This window comes from Portunus trituberculatus, chromosome 50 (assembly GCF_017591435.1).
Source record: "Portunus trituberculatus isolate SZX2019 chromosome 50, ASM1759143v1, whole genome shotgun sequence".
Lineage (NCBI taxonomy): Eukaryota > Metazoa > Arthropoda > Malacostraca > Decapoda > Portunidae > Portunus > Portunus trituberculatus.
This window is the reverse complement of record NC_059304.1, coordinates 1,481,746-1,505,000: the sequence shown is the minus strand read 5'-3', so window position 1 is coordinate 1,505,000 and position 23,255 is coordinate 1,481,746. Positions and strand designations below refer to the sequence as shown.

Here is a 23,255-nt window from a genome sequence, read left to right as displayed (position 1 = left end):
ATTAGTGGGGTGCCACAGGGTTCAGTTTTAGGGAGATTATTATTTTTAATATATATCAATGACTTGGATAGTGGAATTACCAGTGACATTAGAAAATTTGCTGACGACACAAAGATACGTAGATTAATTAGGTCAGACCTGACTTCTTTTAAGAGGGAAGTTTCAAGACATTTGTTCCTATCTTTTGGCTAATTCCTTTAAAATCTTTTAGGGAACCTGCAGTTTCAGTGTGCCTTTTTCTTTTAATGTTTTGTTGCAAAGAAGGACGACTAAAAAGATACAAGGGATGAGGGATATTCCCCATGAAGCGAGACTGAAGAAACTCTATCTGCATTCTATAGAGAGACATAGATTAAGAGGAGACCTAATAGAAGTATTTAAGTGGTATAAGGGTTTTAACAAAGAGGATATGAACAAAGTTCTTAGGATCAGTAGTGGGGACAGAGCCAGAAATTGAAAAATTCAAGTTTAGGAAAGAAATGGGAAGAAACTGGTTTTCAAACAGAGTGGTTGATGAGTGAAATGGACTTAGTGGTCATGTACTCAGGGCTGAGTCAATAGGGAGCTTTAAAAGAAGATTGGAGAGGTTCATGGATGGGGATGATAGATGGAATTAGGTAGCTTTAATCATACAAGGACTGCCATGTGTATGCCTGGCGGCCTCTTGCAGCTTCCCTCTTTTCTTATGATGTTATCCCTTCTAATATCCTATATAGTATTATCACATCACCTCTCTCCCTCCTTTCCTCCAGTGCAGTTAATACCAGTTTTTCTAACCTCTCTTCATTTACTTAAATGTGTGGGGATTTTTGTTGCAGCTTTCTGGATTCTTTCCAGCTTCATGTCTTCCTTTAGATTTGGTGACCACACTAATGCTGCATACTCCAAATGCAGACATCATTGTTGTTATCAACATCTTTATCATATCTTCTATCATTAGTTAGTATGATTTAAAATTTTTTATATTTTACTGTGCTAAAATATGTAAAAGTGTAACTAATAGATATAATTTTCTACCTATTTTTTAGGCATTGTACAATATTTAATCAGTTTATTTTTAAATAATCACAGGAAAATGTGATTATAATTATAATCTTATCATAATCATGCACAAAAAGAAAAAAATAATCATAACAAAACAGCAAACCTCAAGTAATCATAATCAATTCATATTCAGGAAAATGAAAAATAAGTAATCATAATTAATCACAATCAAAAAGTATTCCAGACCATAATCAAAATAAAATCCTAATATTTTTTTCATAATAATGCCCATTTGGCTATAGCCCCGCCATAAAGAAAAGCCAGGACACAGTGGTGCAGCAGCAGCACTACCACCCACCTGCAGGTTGTTGCTGATGACAGTGTAAAGGTCTGAGGAGAGCTGGTGCAGCTTGGTCTCTATTGGGTTCCCTGCATCATCCCGCCGCAGCACCACATCGTGCAAGTGAGAGATCAGCTGCAACAAAACACAACTGTCACATTCCATTCTTAACTAAACTATCTATGTACTTCATGAAATACAAAAATAGTAATCAATAATTAATTATGACAAACTAATTATGGAATTACAAATACAATTATGAGAAATATGCAGGCAGTTCAATATAAGAGGAAAACAGCAATGTTGCAATGTGTAAAAAAAAATAAAATAAAAAACAATAATAATAATAATAATAACAACAATAATAATAATAACAATAATAATAACAACAATAATAATAATAAGAAGAATAAGATTAAGAAGAATAACAATAATGATAAGAACAATAATAATAACAATAACAATAATAAAAACTTTTGTAAGACATGATAATTTGCTAATCTCTTAACTAATATGAGCTTTAATCATATACTAGTTAATCTAGTTGTAGAAGTAGCTTAACACTTCCCTCCTGAAAAGTAGTATATTCCAAGAGTTAAGAAGGTTAAAAACCAGAATCAGGTAGGGAACAGCTACATATATGTTCAAAATAAATTACCAATGATTATTCTTTCTCTTTGTTTTATCAGGGAGCCAATAAACACATACTAGATTCAGTCTCGGCCTCTGTTGGCAAGAAGTGAAAGCCTTGCAGTTTGTGCATCAAATCTTGCCAGAAAGAGGTGGCACCAAAATAACAGACACCACACACCGCTGCGTTCACACCTTCTGAGGCGTGGGCAGATCTGCAGCATTTTCAACAATGGTCTCCTGTTTTTTATTGATAATCTTTTGCATTTTTTTTAATTAAACAAAGCTGAACATTATCAACATAACGAAAGTAGGTGGCGGCGTGCGTCGCCGTTACTGCCCCCATTTTTACCCCTCTCCCATTCTCGCACCCTAACTTAATTCAATTTACACATAAGTAAGTTAGCCAAGCCATATCCTCCTTGCCATACACGTCTTCTTATTTCAGTACATTTCTTACAGGCAATTTTGTCTGACAACTCTTGAGAACACTAGTCAGCGGTTTTTTGAACGTGGTATCCTTAAATAATATTTTTTTTCCCTTAAACTTTAACGGTGAAATTGTAATCTGTTTCCATTTCCTTAATCTCAGTTTTGTATTGTGTGCTCATGAACAATATCAACTAAAACGCAAACTCGCAAGGGACTGCCTTAAAGTAATATCTTAATGGCCACACAAATATAATGTTGATGTTCGGCCATAAGACAAAAAACATTATGGACGGACCACAAGGTGCATGCCAAGAAAGCTGCGGAAAAGTAAGTGCGACATCTATTTAAACTGTCTGGAGGCGGAGACTTAATTTTCTCTCGCCTGTGTGGAAGATGAGGCCTACGTAGGAATCAGCAGGATCTTTTGAACGTCTGCCCGCGCGCCGCACCCGCCAACCAGCCAGCCAGCCAGCCATGGCGAGCATTTCGGCCATCAATAATTATTAGTTAAATGGTGACATCATGCTTCAGTTTTTCTGCATAGTTTAAGAATGTCTAGAGCAGTAGGCACAATGGGCGAGATAAGCCGTAATATTGATCTAATTTGCATGTCACACATTCTTTTTCATGAACAACGCATATAATGGTAAGCATGTGTGTGTGTGTGTGTGTGTGTGTGTGTGTGTGTGTGTTTCACTGTTTGATCTGCTGCAGTCTCTGACGAGACAGCCAGACGTTACCCTACGGAACGAGCTCAGAGCTCATTATTTCCGATCTTCGGATAGGCCTGAGACCAGGCACACACCACACACCGGGACAACAAGGTCACAACTCCTCGATTTACATCCCGTACCTACTCACTGCTAGGTGAACAGGGGCTACACGTGAAAGGAGATACACCCAAATATCTCCACCCGGTCGGGGAATCGAACCCCGGTCCTCTGGCTTGTGAAGCCAGCGCTCTAACCACTGAGCTACCTGGCGGTGTGTGTGTGTGTGTGTGTGTGTGTGTGTGTGTGTGTAATTCACCACGGTCGCCTCCTGGTCACCCAGCCAGTCTTCCCCATTACGGAGCGAGCTCAGAGCTCATAGACCGATCTTCGGGTAGGACTGAGACCACAATACACACTCCACACACCGGGAAAGCGAGGCCACAACCCCTCGAGTTACATTCCGTACCTATTTACTGCTAGGTGAACAGGGGCTACACATTAAGGAGATACACCCAAATATCTCCACCCGGTCGGGGAATCGAACCCCGGTCCTCTGGCTTGTGAAGCCAGCACTCTAACCACTGAGCTACCGGACTGTGTGTGTGTGTGTGTGTGTGTGTGTGTGTGTGTGTGTGTGTGTGTGTGTGTGTGTGTAATTTACCTCGGTCGTCTGCTGGTCACTCAGCCAGTCTTCCCCATTATGGAGCGAGCTCAGAGCTCATAGACCGATCTTCGGGTAGGACTGAGACCACATCAACACGCAACACACACCGGGAAACCGAGGCCACAACCCCTCGAGTTACATCCCGTACTTGTTTACTGCTAGGTGAACAGGGGCCACACATTGAGTGTGTGTGTAATTCACCTCGGTCGTCTGCTGGTCACCCAGCCAGTCTTCCCCATTACGGAGCGAGCTCAGAGCTCATAGACCGATCTTCGGGTAGGACTGAGACCACAACACACTCCACACACCGGGAAAGCGAGGCCACAACCCCTCGAGTTACATCCCGTACCTATTTACGGCTAGGTGAACAGGGGCTACACATTAAGAGGCTTGCCCATTTGTCTCGCCGCCTCCGGGATTAGAACCCGGACCCTCTCGAGTTTGAGTCGAGCGTGCTAACCACTACACTACGCGGTGTGTGTGTGTGTGTGTGTGTGTGTGTGTGTGTGTGTGTGTGTGTGTGTGTGTGTGTGTGTGTGTGTGTGTGTGAACCCATATACTTCCTGCGATCGGCGTTATAAATAACATTCTGCGAAGCGCCAAACAATCCCTTCCGCCTTCCAAGAACCACCAAACTTGACACTTCGCGTACACTTGATAGGTTGGTGGGTTAGGCCCACATTTTGAGTTGGCATCATTCATCTTTCCTTTTCATCCCTTGTTCTACAATGTCATGACTTACTTTAATTTTTGGTTATCACGCCTATTTTTGTAATACCAGTAGTATTTTAATAAATAGAGTAAAAACTATCAGCGTGCACAGATAGCGAGGAATCTCCCACGTGTGTCTTGAAGGGACGAGATGTCGGAGTCCCATATGCCAACCGTTCCTGGGACACATCCACCCTGCCCCTGTCGTGCCTGAAGTGCTGTTCCTGCCTCACGGGCCGTCAGCCAAGCCCGCAGTCGTCTCGTCACCTCGAGAAATAAGAGCAATCGTACCCACTTAGCGCTTTCTAAACAAGTTGACAACCTGATGGAGATAAGACATGGGCGCTACCCGAGGCTGAACGCCGGGCAATACTGTGACCTGAACCATACAGGATGGATAATTAATTTGTGTAGAACTGTGTGTTTCGCGACAGGAAGAAAGCGATAGCGGCGAGTGAGTCAGTGAGGGGGAGGCGAAGGTAAGGAGGGGGAGAGAGTGATACTGACCCAGCCTTGCCTCCACCACCTGGACATCTCTCCCTTCCTCCCCACGGCAAAGGGAAGCGGAGGGACATGCCACCCCTCCTATGATCACTTTTCACATGCATTTATACATCCAGTACCTGTCTCCACCTGTCCAATCACCTGCAGTGCCTGGCTCCCCTGGCCTCCTGTTGCTCCTTCCTGATGCACAGGGGCTAAAAATTCGGTCTTCTGAGTCTGAATCGTCTACACGAATCACCACGACCTCAACATGACTGCTAGTCACCACCACGACCACCTCCACTCCGCTACACCACACAGACTCTCACTGGTCACTTCACCACGCGGGCACTTGTACTTCCCCCAGGAGTCAGGAGTGGCACTGTGGCACCTGGGTCGTGGCTACCTCGTCCTGGTGGGCTACTAACAGCTGGCACCCTACCAACCTCCTCCTCCCCTTCCCCTCCCCACTCCTACTAACCTTACACCTGATCCATGCACCTTCACCCACCCCGATATCCACTCCTGCCCACTCACCCACCCTACCTGCCTGCCCAGTACCCACCTTGACCAAAGTATATGCTTACCCACTTACTCACCCACCCACCCAACCATTCACCCACTCATAAGACACACACACACACACACACACACACACACACACACACACACACACACACATCGTGTCATTTGGCACACTGTCTCTTCTCCCACTCGTGTGTGTGTGTGTGTGTGTGTGTGTGTGTGTGTGTGTGTGTGTGTGTGTGTGTGTTACCAACTGAAATCCACCACTTATCAGGCTTCAGTTCACGTAAGACAGAGGTCTGAAACGGAACAGTAGGTAAATGGCGGTAAAGTTTCCTTTCGAATGCAGCAAAACGAAGGCGTTGTTCCTTAATGAGGAAGTGATTGGCATTCAGGTCGCGCACTAATTCCCTGCCTTCTTTATTGTCTTCACTTTTACATTAGGAACAATGCGCCACGTGGCTGTCTTGTGGGGGGGGTGGCACGTTTAGGAGTGAAAGATGACGCCTTACTTTGATGTAAAGCTTTAAATCGTCTAATCACCCTCAAAACCCAAGGTAAAAATATGGCCCAGTTCTGAAGGGGTTAATATACTTTGGCATTTTATAAGTTTTAAGCATTCTGTTAATATTTCTATGTCCTGATTCTCATGTACGCTTTTGTTTTCCTTGAAACTTAGAATTTCTTATCTGCCCTCCCCCCCCCTTTTTTTTTCTTCACTATGCTAACTTTTCCGATTCTTTACCTTAGGTGACTGCAATAATGGGTTAGTCCAATCCGATAATGTTCGCAGGATCAGCATGGCAACGGCTACCACGGCTCTGGTTTGACTGGCTGTTACATATTTGTGTTGTCAGTGGGTTTGTGGTTTATTTGATACATTTGTGTCGTTCTTGTTGTTATGATTTATATCTGCTAACAAGACGAAGAATGAATCTGACGTACCGAGATAGATAACAGCAAACTATTTAAAAGGAAAAGTTGCAAGTGTGACTGCTGCGCATCAAAACTATGCAAGAACTAGTTACTTCTGAACACTGAGACTAGGCAACAGCTAAACACTTCTGAGTACCAATGTTCACTATTAAAAGCACTAACAGTCGTCAGACACACGTGGCCCATCAGCAGGCAGGAATGTGGGCACTGCTGATTATGTTCTAGACTCTAGAGCAGTGTTTCTCAACCGGGATTCCTCGGAACCCTAAGGTTCGGCAAAAGGCCCCGAAGGGTTCCGCAAGAATAAGTAAAATAACCTAATGGACTTTTGACTCTATTTAATTTCATATATGTAATATTACCAAACACGCATTGGTTATTGTAATATTGTAATATAGACATCATCATACCTAACCTATTCTGTTATTAAAAACTATAATAATCATCGGGAATATATTTAGTGATGTGTGTACGGCGCCAGTGTGAAACCGCCTTCGGCCCTTCACTAGTGAGTGCCCATTCAGCGGATGGGACCTGTACCTGACTGATTCATATATCAAGTGACTCATTCAGTACAAGACGCATGCATAGCGTACATCAGTCGTGTCTGTGGTTCTTGGCGTACAGGTGAACTCCCTCATTCACCCATAATAATATTCAGTAAATTTCTTTTCCAGCATTTTTATGAATTGTAAGAGTTTAACCACGTTTTTCTGTTAAGAGAAGGTGGGGTAAGCCGGACCACTTAACAAAGTATTGAGTCTAGAAACCACATTTATATGATTTTTGGTGGTTTGTGGGTTTGTGGTGGTGCTTTGGGATGTTACCTTCGATGTCTACACCCGGGTCACGGTTTTTGAAGGTAAACAATGAAGCACAAGAATTTACAAAAATAATTTTTTTTCTTGGGCCCAAAATAAAATGATAGGGTAAGACGGACCCCCAGGGGTCCATCTTACCTCGCAAACTGAACATGAAGAAACAAATCCTTATTGGCATAAAGCACAGATGAAAAAAAAAAAAAAAAACTTCGTCATCGTCATAACACTTCACATTGCTCATGAGCCAGATTTATTGGTACAAATCAAACGAAAAAAAAAAACTCCCTAATTATCATCTATCCCTGTACAACTTAATGACATAAATCACACACAAAATCCTCTTCCTCAGCATCATCATCATCATCTATCCCTGCACAATGCTCATGAGCCCAGCTTTTGCATTTACCACAACCAACCCACCCTTCCCCTCTCATGGGGTCCATCTTACCCCATTAGTAAACATTAAAATGTTGAAATGTTTACCAAAGTATCTATGCCAATTTATGGCATCTATATATCATGTATTCACTCATGGGTATGTATAACATAAGTACTAAATCATTATAATAATTATTTCAGTATAAAACAAGCAGTGTCTTACCTTGTGCACATAACATCAACACTGCATAAAATTACAAATATTTCCTGTGAAGCGCAAGGGAAACTTAGCGTGCCTACTGGTAGTGATGATGTCATTGTTGGGCGACGTGAAGGACATCTAAGAGTAAAATTTTGAAACTCACCCTTTATGCTTGTATTTAGAAGGGTGGTTCCGTTTTACCCAAATGGGTCCGTCTTACCCCACCTTCCCCTACATTCTTTTATTAATTTATTTGAGATTCTCTCCTGTCTCGAGGCTAGTTCTATTTTCCTTTAATTGCTTAATTTCTAATTTTGCTTATAAAGTTACTTATTTCTCTCTCTCTCTCTCTCTCTCTCTCTCTCTCTCTCTATATATATATATATATATATATATATATATATATATATATATATATATATATATATATATATATGTACTATGATATCTACCACGTGAACTAAGCTGAAAATAAAATAAGAAAGATATGTTATATAATTATGTTTTTGCGCAGGGGTTCCTCGAGACATGTACTTTATCATGAGGGTTACCCAGTGGTAAAAAGGTCGAGAAACGCTGTTCTAGAGCCTCAAACATTACTGCCAATGTCTGCGTCTGCTAGGAAAATGTTTAGAAGCTTATGTGGTGCGACGTTTTGCTTTTATGATGTCAAATATGGTCTCTTTATGTCATTCGTCAGTCATGCTGCGGCCACGAACTTATAAAGGGAAGATTCTACTACTCTGACAGATACAATATACATCAAGTGATTAATACACTAAGCAGCTGTCGGGTATACAATACTTACGCTAATTGCTTAATACAGAGAGGATGGCAAGTAGGCATGAGTCAAACAGGGACTGCCATGTGTATGTCTAATGACTTCTTGTGGTTTATTTTTTTGTCTTATGTTCCTATCTATTTACAATCTGATCTTTAATAATTACTCTTCCAGGCGATATCCAAAGAATGACACAAACTTCTTTTTACAGCGCATGAAGCAACGTGTTCACTATGCGTTTTCTTCCCCAGCGAGTGGCTCAGCGATACAGTGTTGGACACGAGACAGGGAGGAAAAGGTTCGTGGTTCTATCAGTGACAGGTGCTCCCTGAAGGAGTCCCCGCCCTTGTCATCACGGGGAAGAGGAGGGAGACGGGCTGCCTGATGGATCTACTTATTGCTGTCTTATTTTATTTTCGCTTAATAAACCATTTCATGTTACCTTTTTTGTTTCTTTTTATAATTACCGTCATTTTATTTATTTTTTTTTTTTTTTGCTCTAAAACTACACATCTTTTTAATTTGATTAGTTATCTTTATTTCATATAATTCCACGGGACGCTTCGCCGTGCTGATCTTGTCTACATAATAAACTAAAATTAAAAGAAAATGTCAGCAAAGTCTATTTTGAGTTCACTTAACAAAGCTGCCCTACAATGCAGTGCCAGAGTCGAAAGCAATATAGTCAAATGGTCAAGCCACATTCCCCCCAATATCCCTTCCCCACCACCATGTGCGCACAAGTAGGGAATACATGTGTGATGCGCCGCGGGGCACAAAGGCGGTCGCAGTAGCCAGAAATGTCATACGGCCCCAGACGTACCCTTCGTTAAGGCACGATGCTACGATGAAGCGAGGGGGTCATAATGCCAAGGGTATCTTAAAGGAACTAGGCTAAGTGCGTACTGTAGCCCGAATATCTATAAACCACACGGAAAATGACTAGACACTGATATTATATAATTCACTGGACTGATGGACCAAATAAGGGCTTATGCGTACTGCTCGAGTATCTATAAACCACACCGACAATGTCTAAGAAAAGTACACTAAATTGAGACCACTCACGACATTAATCGACTAAACACACACTGACGTACATATAAGAATAAATAAATAAACCAGAAAAAAAAGATACAAATAATATGGTTAATCTGATCAAACTGATATCAGACAAATGTCGCCATTCGCACAGCGCACATAAAAAAAAAATAATAATAATGCAACACAAAATGAACGATATAACAAGATAAAAAAAAAAAAACAAGGACATGGTTAAGATAAAAATTAAAAAATACATTGAAAAAATAAATAAAACGGGGAAATTCTAAAGATGAGAAAGCCATCACTCCTAACAAAGCCTGATAAACGGAACAAGAAGCGAGAGGCGATCAACGTTCAGTGCTTTACCTTCCAGATGAGGTAGGCGGCGAGGCAAGCCAGCACGAGAGTGGTCCACTCAGGCATCATGGTGGCTGCTGCTTGCCGGGTCACTCAGGATAACACTGGGCGTGAAAGGCGACGATAATGTTTAGCGAAAGTACGAACCACAACCACAATGTGGCGGCAAGTGTGTGCGTGTGACAGAAAAGGTTCGCTTGCTTCACTATAGTTAATCCACGTGTCTCACTCAGGCGTCCTGTGCGGCCCTTCACGTGAGATCTTTCAATGGTCCGTGCCTCACTGAGCCAAAACAAGCGAACCGCTGTGATGGAGTCAGGGTTTGATGCACGGGTGGCGGGGATACCACCGCTGCCATACAATACAGACACTGATAAAACCCGAGGCTTAAGTGTAAGTTAAAGCAGGTGGAGGCTTCCTGACCCACTATGATTCATTCCCACTGAAAATTACTGACATATAAGGATATCATGTGGTTGAACATGTAGCATCCTCTCTCTTCCTTGCCCTCCGGTACACACCGACACTGCAGCGATGCACCACAACTACCACCACCGCCACTACTTGTGCTTACTGGCTAGAACACAAGATTTTGAGAAGCAATGGTTCAGAAACGATTGACAAGCAGTAGTGAAACCTTGCACTTTTTTTTCTTATTACTTCAATTACAGTAGTCTTGCAAAAACCACTGCGTTTTTTTCTTTAATTCTCTTATGTATGTTCTATTTTTCAATTAAAACTTCACTTTACTATTTGTTATCTCTGTTATTTACAAGCACTCTTAACACGCTGCCGTAACACCAAAAACGCTACACATTACTACTTCACATTAACATCATCTCAATCACTCATAACCACGATCATCACACCAAACAACCCATCACAACACCATCACCACCACACACAACCTACGTGCGCCGACAGAGGCACAACTCAGTCAAGCGGCGCCTAACTTTCGCAAAAGAAGAAGCGGCAGACTTTCACGGAGCTTTCTCCGCGAAGGTAAGGAGTGTCCCGGCGACCCTGGCGGTGCCGCGGCCCCCAGTGAGGCTGCTCGGCCATCGTGACACTGTTGCCCCGACCCGATCCCCCCCACTGGACCCTACAGCTCACACCCCTCCCCTCCTCCACTCGTCTCCCAGCCCTCCACTGCACGAGTGAGGCGTCACACTGAGTCACCTCGAGGCATGTAGCTTGTTGCGCGGTGGACTCACACCAACTACTAACGAGAGAGAGAGAGAGAGAGAGAGAGAGAGAGAGAGATTCATCTTAGCCTTCCCTTCCTCTCATGAATTATCACTCGTATATTTCTTTTCTTTTTATTTATGGTTAGCATCTGAACTTCGAATTATTATTATTATTATTATTATTATTAGTAGTAGTAGTAGTAGTAGTAGTAGTAGTAGTAGTAGTAGTAGTAGTAGTAGTAGTAGTAGTAGTAGTAGTAGTAGTAGTAGTAGTAGTAGTAGTGGTGGTGGTGGCACACTGCCCAGTGGCAGTATCTCACAGGCTGATGAAGGTAGTTGTGGTGGTAGTGGCGGTGGTCACTCTATTAACTGCCAGCACTGACACACACCAATACTAAAACTCGGCCAACAGAGAGAGGAGGGAGAGGGATGAGAGGGGAGCGGGAAAAAGATAGGCGGGGACGTGGGCGGATCAAGGAAGATGGTTTTAGAGAGGGTGGAACAGAGGGGAATGTGAGAAGGCAAGGGAGAGGGAGAGCGAGAGGTAAGAAGGAATGAGAGGGGAGAAAGAGGAAGGAGAAAATGGAAGAAAATTGAAAAAATAAATAAATAAAAAGGAAGGGGAAACAAGAGGATATCCCGCCAATAATTTTCCTCCACCCATCGCATTAACTCCAACTCCACGATGTTTTCCCTCATGACAAACGGACAAAAATTAGGGTTGCCAGTTTCACTTCCCCCACCTACAGTATCTCTCCAGCTGTCCATCAGAGAGAGAGACTCAGCATTCACTACACTCGCAACTTTCAAGTATATCAAGCATCTACTTCAACAATGACAATTGCTATTGCTACTATTATTAATACTACTACACAGCCCCTCCCTCCCTCTCTCTCTCTCTCTCTCTCTCTCTCTCTCTCTCTCTCTCTCTCTCTCAGATATCACCCGACTCCTCAAGACAAATATCACGTCTTTCTTTCCTCCCACAATGACTCCAACACATGTTTCAACACCTAAATATCTATTTACGGACTAAAGTTGAACACTACCACTTTCTCCCGCCACCTTCATAGCCAACTCCACTTGGGCTCAACAGAAAACGGGCATCACCACCTGATCGCTCTCTCTCTCACACACACACACACACACCATGGGAGAGAAGTGATGGAGTGCCTAGGACGCTTTTAAGAAACGCTTCGTTCTCTCACCACGAATATTTTCAAAGGCCACATGGGTGATTAATTGGGTTCAGAAAAGTGTTTATCCTAATAATAATGTTAATCTACCACTACAAACAAAAAAAAACTCAGAATGAAATAATTATGGAGGGAAGGCGAGGAAGTGTTTCAGAATGGTAAACAAGAGCACATCACTACTACCACCATCACCACTCCGTCAGTCTCCTTTCCCTTCCTTCCCCAAGCACTCATACACTCTCACTCATACACTCACCATCACACTTCCCTATCAGCACTTGGAGCACGATTCAGAATCCCTTCAATTCTTCGAAAGGAAAGGAGTATCACACCACCTCAAGAATTGCTAAGTGGCTGCCCAATTGAAAGCCTCTCTCTCTTATCTCCAAGAAACGGCATATGGCCAAGTCAAGCTGCAGTCTCTCTCTCTCTCTCTCTCTCTCTCTCTCTCTCTCTCTCTCTCTCTCTCTGCTACATACCTTTTCTTCCCATGACAATCTGAACATGAAACTTTTACACTTTATTCCTGTACAGCCAACAAATTACGACAAAATATGGTAAACAGAAAAGAGAGAGAGAGAGAGAGAGAGAGAGAGAGAGAGAGAGAGAGAGAGAGAGAGAGAGAGAGAGAGAGAGAGAGAATAAAGAATACGGAACTGAAATACTGAATAGAAAATAGTATAAGAAGGGAAGCAACCATTACACTGAATTACTGGTCTTTTTTTTATTTATTATCAACAAATGCTGGAAAAAATGAAAATGGGGCATGTTCAGAATAATCACAAGTGGCTAATAACATGACAATACCACCTTCACCACCACTATCATCATCATTCATTGCTTACCACTGTCCAAAACATGGATAGTCTCTTCCTTATCCCACGGCCCAATCCTGCTAAAAGTCAAGTGGCGGGATGGCGGGGGTGGGAATCATGACGTCAAAGCGGGAGGGGAGGCGGTGACGTGATGGAGATGGAAAGGATCGGTGTCACGCTCTGGTTGCCCAAAATAACTTAAGTGATGCCACGCTCGTGACGTCACAGCACTACACGCCACTTGCCTTCCCACCATTGAGGTATAATAGGCCTCGGTATTGTGTTACGATGTAAAACCAACGCGCCGTTCCTACCCCCGTCCCCCCAAGACTCGAAACGTTATCAGCTCAATATTGAAAGTTTTCTACAGCTGCTTCCAGTACAACATAATTTATCAGTGACCGTAAAAGACAACAAGAGTGGTGTTGACCCGTGCCACCACAATCTAGACGACAAAATAATGATACATGCAAATCAGATCACAATATTTTTCAACTTGGGCTGAGTTAGAATGAGAGATTGGAAGCTGTCTTTGAGGCGAATAGTACGTGGCTAGACAAGATCATGTCCACATATACATATAGTGCGTGGGGGGGAGGGGGAAAGGAGTGTCGACTGAAGATGTCAGTCTCTAATGAATAATACCCATAACAGCTAATCAAAACTAAAAAAAAAAAAAAATAATAATAAATTAATTAATTAATAAAAAAAAAAACTAAAAAGCCTTCTGGCCCATATTAGTATGAGCCTCTCACTATAAATCAAGTTCAGTCGTGTTTCTTTTTTGCATGAGTGATAAAAGACCATCAAAGTTACAAGATTCAGCGCCGCAATGTCAAGTCAACTTTGCTCTCTGATACACTGTAGGCTGTGAGGTCACTGGTCAAGGAATGAAGGTAGGTGAAACAAAATAAAGTGATCCACATTGCAACATTATCAGGACAAAGATACCAAGATTACACAACACTCGCAAAACTGCCTAAGTAATGATAACAGATATAGATAGTAACACTGTGATGTATGTGTATATTTTGCCACGTTCTGCTAAACAAGCCTCTTCAAAAAGCTTACCTGAACGTCAAGGAAGGAGGGAGGGACTGACACCTCAACTGTAGTCATGTGTCTTCCATTACAAAAGAATAGCACTTTTACATCATTACATTGTTATTTCCTTCCTTGTCATTACATTCCTTCCATTGTGATTAGAGAGACGTAGAAGAGAAGTGAGGGAGATAATGAAGCAAATCAAAATCTTTTCTTTGGACCGTGATCTCAGACCCAGCTGGGTTATGACATCTTAGGCACTCCTTTGCTGCTCAGCCACCCCTTACAATACCGGGCATGAACTAATCTGCCACATCAGTCATGTCCTGATACCGGCACCTCCCACACACATGTGGCGCCAAGTCTGCCCACATAAAAACACCTGATGCAACACCTCAGCTATCGTGCCTCAACCAGACTACTTGCCAACATCTGCAGCAATTTATTGGGTGGCTCAAGTAGAGGGCTTTTCAACACTACCTAGTGCTTTGCCCCAAACCCACCCTCTCCATTCCCAACTCCCTAGCTGTCCCCCTTCCTTCTATCTTTGTAAGGGACAGTTCAACACCCTAAGTATCATTGACCTAATTGTCTGCTCTATATATCACTCGTATCCATTTTTCACCTTTTGTCCCTCTTCCTTTTGCTGCCAGATACATTCAGGCAAACTACCTGTTAGATAACAGCAGTCTTTCTTTACTGGTGTTTTCTTTGTTGTTGCCTTTTTATGAACAATACATTTTTAAAAAATCCACTAAAAACATCTGAGATGCTCTGTAGACAAATAAAAATGCAGAAATATGTACAAATGGAGAAGAAAAGAAAGAGACAAAGTGATAAACATAACCTCCACCAAAGCCAGGATGAATAACTTCAAGAAGCCTGCACCAACACCTACCTGCTTAGAGTTGTCTGCATCAGCAATGAGTCCCTCCACCCACTGGAGGGAGTTTGAGCCTCCTAGGTCACTACCAGAGCGACGGAGGGTCCTCACCACTTCTCCAGTCTGCAGTACCAGCCGGTCCACCTGCTGCTGTGTTGAGCTCAGCAGGAAACCCTTCAGCACAGGAATAACAGACAAATGATAGATTTTAGAGTTGCCAATACTTTTCATACAAATTTTCTTAGATGAAAAGTAAGTAACAAGTAAAATCAATTTATAACAGCCCAATAATTTATTGACATTGCACAGCATAAGCTCACCTGCTGTAGTCTGAAGGCTTGGCCATTGGAATATTTCATAGGGGACACATTCCTGTACAAGATGTCCTGAATCCTACGCATGATGTTCTCAGTTCTCTCTGGGGCCGTCTTCATACACAGCATTGCATCATGCACAGGAAATGGCAGAAACTTAACACTGTAGTTGCTGTAAAACAAAATTGTTCAATTAAATATACCACTTGCTTGCCTAATAACTACAAACATCACATCACTAAGTAAACATTAATTTACTGATGACAAATACTAGCTAACATGAGGCATTTCGGAAGTAACTTCAGTGCAAATGAAGGTCGGGTCTTGAGAATGTAATGTTAATAACTGCAATTTGAAGTGACCTTGTAAAATGTACATCATGATTACTCACACAAATATTACATAAGAATACTGACGTACCTTTGTAATGCATAGGCGATATCACTGTAGCCTTGTAGTGTGACATTATTTCTATCATAACTTATAAACTGGAGCTTAGAATTAATCTGTAGAGCTTTGGCAAGGAGACGCGCACCACTGTCACCCATGTAGTTACCACTGGAAATATATAAGCCATGTTATCATTCTTACCATTCAGTTCATTTATGGTAAATATTCATCACGTTTCAATTCTTCACTCCTAGCAATTTTCATGCCATGCTTCCTAGGTTAAAACTGAGCATTATTACGTAGAATCTTACCTTATATCTAAATTCTGGAGGCAATGATTACTTCCTAAAGCATTGAGGAGATTGTGCAAGTCTGTCTTGAGTCTAGAATCATTTATGAAAAGAGACTCCAGTACACAATCTTCTTCCTGTAGGATGAAGTAATACTAGTCAGACACAGACATACAAGTGTTTGTGTGTGTGTGTGTGTGTGTGTGTGTGTGTGTGTGTGTGTGTGTGTGTGTGTGTGTGTGTGTGTGTGTGTGTGTGTGTGTGTGTGTGTGTGTGTGTTTCACTGTTTGATCTGCTGCAGTCTCTGACGAGACAGCCAGATGTTACCCTACAGAACGAGCTCAGCGCTCATTATTTCCGATCTTCGGATAGGCCTGAGACCAGGCACACGCCACACACCGGGACAACAAGGTCACAACTCCTCGATTTACATCCCGTACCTACTCACTGCTAGGTGAACAGGGCTACGTGAAAGGAGACACACCCAAATATCTCCACCCGGCCGGGGAATCGAACCCCGGTCCTCTGGCTTGTGAAGCCAGCGCTCTAACCACTGAGCTACCGTGTGTGTGTGTGTGTGTGTGTGTGTGTGTGTGTGTGTGTGTGTGTGTGTGTGTGTGTGTGTGTGTGTGTGTGTGTAATAAAATAATCTTATAGTATTTTTTTATATATGTGTGTGTGTGTGTGTGTGTGTGTGTGTGTGTGTGTGTGTGTGTGTGTGTGTGTGTGTGTGTGTGTGTGTGTGTGTGTAATAAAAATAATCTTATAGTATTTTTTTTTATATGTGTGTGTGTGTGTGTGTGTGTGTGTGTGTGTGTGTGTGTGTGTGTGTGTGTGTGTGTGTGTGTGTGTGTGTGTGTGTGTGTGTGTGTGTGTGTGTGTGTGTGTGTAATAAAAATAATCTTATAGTATTTTTTTTTTTATGTAATGCAGGAGAGGAAACTGGCCAAGAGCAATAAAAAATGAAAAAAAAAAAAAGGGCCACTGGGTTGCCAGTTCCCTTAAAGTTCATAAGAGTTATCCAGAAGTGAGGGACAAATGTCTTGAAACCTCCCTCTTAAAAGAAGTCAAGTCATAAGAAGATGGTAATACAGAAGCAGGCAGGGAGTTCCAGAATTTACCAGAGAAAGGTATGAATGATTGAGAGTACTGTATTACAGAGCTGGACAGAATAGGGATGAGAGGAAAAAGAAAGCCCTGTGCAGTGAGGCCGCAGGAGGAAGGGAGGCAAGAAGGTAGCAAGATCAGTAGAGCAGTTAGCATGAAAACAGCGATAAAAGATAGCAAGAGATGCAACATTTCAACAGTGAGAAAGAGGCTGAAGACAGTCAATCAGAGGAAGGGAGTTGATGATATGAAAAGCTTTCAATTCCATCCTATCTAATAAAACTGTGTGAGTGGAACCCCATCAAACATGTTTAGAATATTCCGTACAAGGACAGATAAGGCCCTTGTACAGAGGTAGCAGTTGGAGGGGCAAGAAACACTGGCGGAGACACCTCAGAACACCCAACTTCATAGAAGCTGTTTTAGCATGAGATGAGATGTGAAGTTTCCAGTTTAGATTATGAGTAAAGGACAGACCGAGGATATTCAGTGTAGAAGATAGGGACAGCTGAGTGACATTGAAGAAGCAGGGATAGTTGTATGGATGGTTGTATCAAGATGATATATAAAGGAATTGAGTTTTGAGGCACTGAACACTACTAAGTTTTCTCTGTCCCAATCAGAAATCTTAGAAAGATCAGGAGTCAGGTGTTCTGTGGCATCCCTGCATGATCTGTTGACTTCCTGAAGGGTTAGTCATCTGTGAAAGGATATGGAAAGATGTAGGGTGGTATCATCAGCATAGAAGTGGATAAGGCAAGAAGTTTGGTTAAGAACATCAATAGTGAATAAAAGAAAGAGAATAAGTGACTGGACAGAACACCAAGGAACACCACTGTTAATAGGTTTTAGGAGAAGAACAGTGGCCGTCTATCACAGCTGCAATAGAACAGTTGGAAAGGAAACTTGAGATAAAGTTGCAGAGAGAAGGATAGAAACTGTTTTGAAATTAACACTTTGTGCCAGACTCTATCAAAAGCTTTTGATATGTCTAATGCGACAGCAAGTTTCACCAAAATCTCTAAAAGGTCCATAAGCCTTCCTAGGGTTTAGGTCAATGAGGGCATGAAAAACATCATTATGAAGAACATTAATTATAGGCATGAAATAGTCAGAAGGAGTAAGAGAAGGAGGGACATGCCCAGAATCATCCAAGGTGGAGTTGTTAGCAAAAGGTTTGAGAGAAGAGTTCAGCTTTAGAGACAGATGTGATGGAAGTTGTGCAATAACGATGAAATAAAGGAGGGAAAGATGAAGAAGCAAAGTTATTGGAGATGGTTTTGGCTAGATGCCAGAAGTCTTGAGGGGAGTTGGAGTTTGAAAGATTTTGACATTTTCTATTTATGAAGGAGTGTTTGCCAAGTTGAAGAATAGACTTGGCATGATTCTGGGCAGAAATATAAAGAGCATGAGATTTAGGTGATGGAAGGCTCAAGTACCTTTTGTGGGCAACCTGTCTATCATGTATAGTATGAGAACAAGCTGTGTTAAACCAAGGTCTAGAAGGTTTAAGTAGAGAAAAAGAGTGAGGAATGTACGCCTCCATGCCAGACACAATCACCTCTGTTATGTGTTCAGCACACAGAGATGAGTCTCTGACATGGAAACAGTATTCCACCTAATACAGACATTGATATTTCACAAGTTAACACAACTGACAAGTTTCTTTAACTATAACACTGCTAAATAACTGTTTCTTTAACTATAACACTGCTAAATAACTGTTTCTTTAGGTATAACACTGCTAAATAAGTTTCTTTAACTATAACACTGCTAAATAACTGTCTTTAACTATAACACTGCTAAATAACTGTTTCTTTAAGTATAACACTGCTAAATAACTGTTTCTTTAACTATAACACTGCCTATTCTGGCAAGACAATCTGTAATCCTTCATCACTGAGAACAACCTAACTTTGATGTCAAATTTCTTAAGTGTACTTTTTTTTTATATTTTTTTATTTATTTATTATTATTATTTTATTTTATTTTTTTTTTTTTACCTGGCTGACTACAGAATGGCAAAGAGTTTCCCATGAATACAATGCTCAGCAGGAAGTGATCACAAGACCTCACCTGAATCATCTGCACCACTGCCTCCATCACATGGTAAACGTGTTTGCTTTTGATGCTGTTCAGGTTCCTGCCAATGTTCAGTTTCTTGATGCTCTTGTTTTTACTTATTGCTGCCACCACAGGCCCAAGCTGAGTTTCTAGGCCTTCAAAAACAATAAAGGCAAACAGATTGTGTAAATATCAGGACAAAATAGACATACTCTTGTTAAAAAGAGTACAAACATTAATCTGTAAGACTACTATATTCTCCAAACACTAGTAATTTCACTAATCTACTATATACACTGATTCTAATATTTGCACTGAGCTACTAATATCAAGGATTCAGATTTTCATAACCTAAAAAGGATAAGAACAGCCAACATCCTCCATTACCATTGTCTGAGATGTCTAAAGCTGCCAAACACCGGACACCATGGATACAGGACTCTAGGATCTGAGCCCCCGTGGCCCCAAGGTGATTACTACTCAGGTCCAGGTCAACCTCTGAGATGTTTTCATTGCAGGCTAATCCTAGCAACACGTTTCTATGGGAAAGGTAAAAATAAAAATTGTTTGAAACTACCAAATTTAATGTTATGAAAAACACTTGTAAATTTATGTCGCTAGCACTTTAACTACGTATTGGATTCATTATAAAAAATATAACATGAATATGATGTATGATGAAACTAGCCAAGAACTCAAGACTTACTTGAGGGCATCTGAAGGAAGTTTACACTGAGAGAAAGTAAGGGTTTTGAGGGCAAGGGTGGAAGTAAAATACTGCTTGAAGGATGGTAACATTTCCCGACTCTTCTTGCTGCCAAAACTGTTGCGTGACAGGATAAGTTGTGCTAAGCTACTGGTGCAGCCACGTAATAATGCACCAAAGAGCTGAAAAACCAGGGATTGCACAACAATTTCACTCAATATATTTAAAAAAACAGACAAGTCAGGTATAACAAATGTAGAATATAAAAATACAACTGGTGATCTACTTTACTACTAGAAATGTAGTGAATATAGCAAATACCAGAGTCTAGCATCACTCACAGCATCTATGGCACACTCTGTGGCTGAGAGGTCAAGCGTCTTGAGCGTATTTGGCTGAGCTAAGAAATTGTACAGGTTGTTGACATCATCTCGCAAGGAGTTACCAGCTAGATTCAGGAATGTTAAAGTCTGACACATATACTGAAACAAAGAATACAATTATCAGAATATTAAGTTCTACTAATATAAATATAACAATACTTATTAATATCAATATAAGCATTTACATCTAATTTTGTGTGGAGGATGAATAACAAAACACAGCCTCAAGATTAACAGGAATCCAATTCAAACACCATACCATCTCATATCAGTGCTATTCCTAAGCATAACTGGCATCTTAATAATTTTTCCAACCTTTTTCAAGCATATAATTCAGCAACATTCATTATCAAATGTGTTACTATTGGGACACTACAACTCTTTCTACCTGACCATGGACACTTCAATTCCTCCTGGCTTCTGACAACTGATACTGCTTCAATGAAGAAACACCAGTAAATTATATACTTTATATACTTTATATACTTTAACATTTTTTTTTTTATGAATTTCTTATATCCCTCATTTACTCCAAGTTGAAAAATTCTAACAATAATATTTTGTTTATGCAAAAGTAAACCGAAAGCAACTGAGTTTTGATTTGTTTCAATCAGCACTTGCTCTATATGAAGACAACTCACCTTATTTACTGAGAGGGAATGTGCTAACATGTTGACACCCTTGCCTGTCAGCCCGCAGTGGGACAGATTGAGATGACTCAAGCCCTTTGCTTGCCGACCAATAGGGTTACTAATGTGTATAGCACCTAAAAGAAAATAATATTAGCTTAGTTTTATACCAACACACCAAAAAATTAAAAATACATATCATAAATCATGAAATGGTAATCTCAAGTTATACAAAGGTTCAATCCCCTTAACAATATTTCTAAACTAAAGAACAATATAAGACACAATTTCCCTTTATAAGACACAAAGTAAACATATACAAACATATAAGACTAATAGAAATCCCATTATCAAAGTTACAATCAGTCTTTTGTGCAATATGAAGGCTACAAGCTAAGATATATTTAAAGAGAAAAAATGATAATCACAATAATAAAAATTCATATAAAACTGCTTGCTATCTTTCTACACACCACACCACACCACACCACACCCACCTAATCTAGTAAATGTCTAGCCCCACCAACCATACGGCAAGACCAAGGAAATCAATGTTTTAATGAACAGGAGTTATTCTCAAGACCTAAGTGGTATGGGAGACTGAAAAGGTTTTATTGGACACACAGTCTAAAGAGAGAAGACACACAATACCACAGTGGTGTGAGCCATTTCTGTATATATGGTACCTTCAAACCCAAACACTGAAATAAAATTGTCAAATTTTCTGACTGAATTCAAGAATAATCAACTTTGCAAGCATAAAAGTATTAAATAGGACTTTTATATTCTGGAATCTGCTTATTCATTACTATCTAATTGAGAGACAACCACTGCAATTACAACAATGGTTTCTGAGGGAGGGGAGTTCATTATTCTTGTCTTTCTAGTAATAATAAAATGTACAAAATCAGAGGAAGATATGAAACATCAGGACAGCACTGATCTCCTCCCAGTACAATACACAAGTCCCAACTATGGCTTTGAAGAAAAATATTTACAAATATAATACAAATACAATTCACTGAAAATTAAGTGCATGGCCTAATCTGTATATTTCATGTTCTTCGTTTGATATTAAGTTTTCCACTTAGAACACATATGTGTTTTGCAAACAAAGTCATTATCAATGGTCTAGAAAACCTTTAAATATTAAGGAAAAGTTCACCGTTTCATTGTGCTTCATCCAAAAACACGAGGGCAGATCTACTGAAATCTCAGAATCAGTTAATATCAATTTCTTTATATAAACTGCAACTGGCAAGACTGAAATATGAAGGTTAACACTACAGTTAAAGATAAGTTCATACTTGTTTTAAAGTGAAAACAAGTGTTACATAGTGGTTTGCAATGCTAGAACAAATTTATTCATCAATACCAACATTCAATATTGACTTAAAAACTTAATACTGCTCATTTTAGATAAACTATTCAGATAATTAATGATTTTGCACTGATGTGCATTAAGTGCATTGAAGGCAATTTGTTACTATAGACCCATCCACCCTTTCTTGTTAGATTCACAGGATAACATGCAAAGGTGACATCACTATACAAGTCCCCACAAATATACATAAATCTGAAAGGTAGCACAGTGGCCAGTGGTGGCCTCAGGACAAAGACCAGCCCCAGCACTTGTGCCCCATGTCCACCATAAAGTTAATCATTAACTACAAATGCAAAGCTTCTGTAAGCCAATGAGAACAAGAGACAAATCAAAGATAAAAGCACTGACACTGGTCTTACAAATCAGCGACCCATGTTAAGAAGGAGGCCCTGTTATAAATCACCCCAGCCACCCAGAGAACAGCAAAAGTTGCAGATACGTATTATATTACTGCAATAAAGTAACTGCAATTAAAGTGGTAACAAACCCCCAGCCTCTGGAGACAGCTTGGCTACCAGGCCGCACAGATTGTTTAAACCTGTTGATGAATCATGGAAAAAAACCACATTATTGCCACTGGTTGGTCACTTTTCCTTGCCTTTCAATTCCACCAACCAGGAGACTGAACACTGCAAAATTAATCTTTATACTACTTACAACGTTAAAATCTTACTCTACATGAAGTCAGTGGATAATGGTTTGGATGGATGGACGGATGGATGGACGGATGGATGGATGGAGAATGATGAATGGATGGATAAGCCTATTTATCTCAAATTTCCAGATACAGCTAAGATTTCATACTAAGTTATATATTTTTTATACATACACTTACAAGCATTTCTTGAGTAAAAACAAGGAA

General features: G+C 40.8%; 1 protein-coding gene and 1 long non-coding RNA gene across 33 annotated transcripts in view; one reads left to right on the top strand and one right to left on the bottom strand.

Moving 5' to 3' along the window:
• The window catches only part of LOC123500185 (F-actin-uncapping protein LRRC16A-like), a 143,742-nt gene that overhangs the window by 71,610 nt on the left and 48,877 nt on the right, over nt 1-23,255 (bottom strand). For 24 of the 32 annotated variants that reach the window (XM_045248925.1, XM_045248923.1, XM_045248934.1 and 21 more), the window contains 11 exons: nt 22,881-22,931; nt 21,022-21,146; nt 20,339-20,479; nt 19,998-20,179; nt 19,679-19,830; nt 19,304-19,446; nt 16,142-16,257; nt 15,861-15,998; nt 15,447-15,612; nt 15,142-15,300; nt 1,343-1,459 (listed from right to left, as the gene is read on the bottom strand). In XM_045248925.1, the coding sequence (XP_045104860.1) occupies nt 1,343-1,459; nt 15,142-15,300; nt 15,447-15,612; nt 15,861-15,998; nt 16,142-16,257; nt 19,304-19,446; nt 19,679-19,830; nt 19,998-20,179; nt 20,339-20,479; nt 21,022-21,146; nt 22,881-22,931 (1,490 nt within the window). The remainder of the gene's footprint in view (nt 1-1,342; nt 1,460-15,141; nt 15,301-15,446; nt 15,613-15,860; nt 15,999-16,141; nt 16,258-19,303; nt 19,447-19,678; nt 19,831-19,997; nt 20,180-20,338; nt 20,480-21,021; nt 21,147-22,880; nt 22,932-23,255) is intronic. The other 8 variants (XM_045248931.1, XM_045248933.1, XM_045248955.1 and 5 more) reach the window with 1 other exon arrangement.
• LOC123500189 lies at nt 1,846-9,041 on the top strand. Its single transcript, XR_006673208.1, has 2 exons — nt 1,846-2,713; nt 8,852-9,041. It is a non-coding gene; the product is annotated as an uncharacterized LOC123500189 (long non-coding RNA).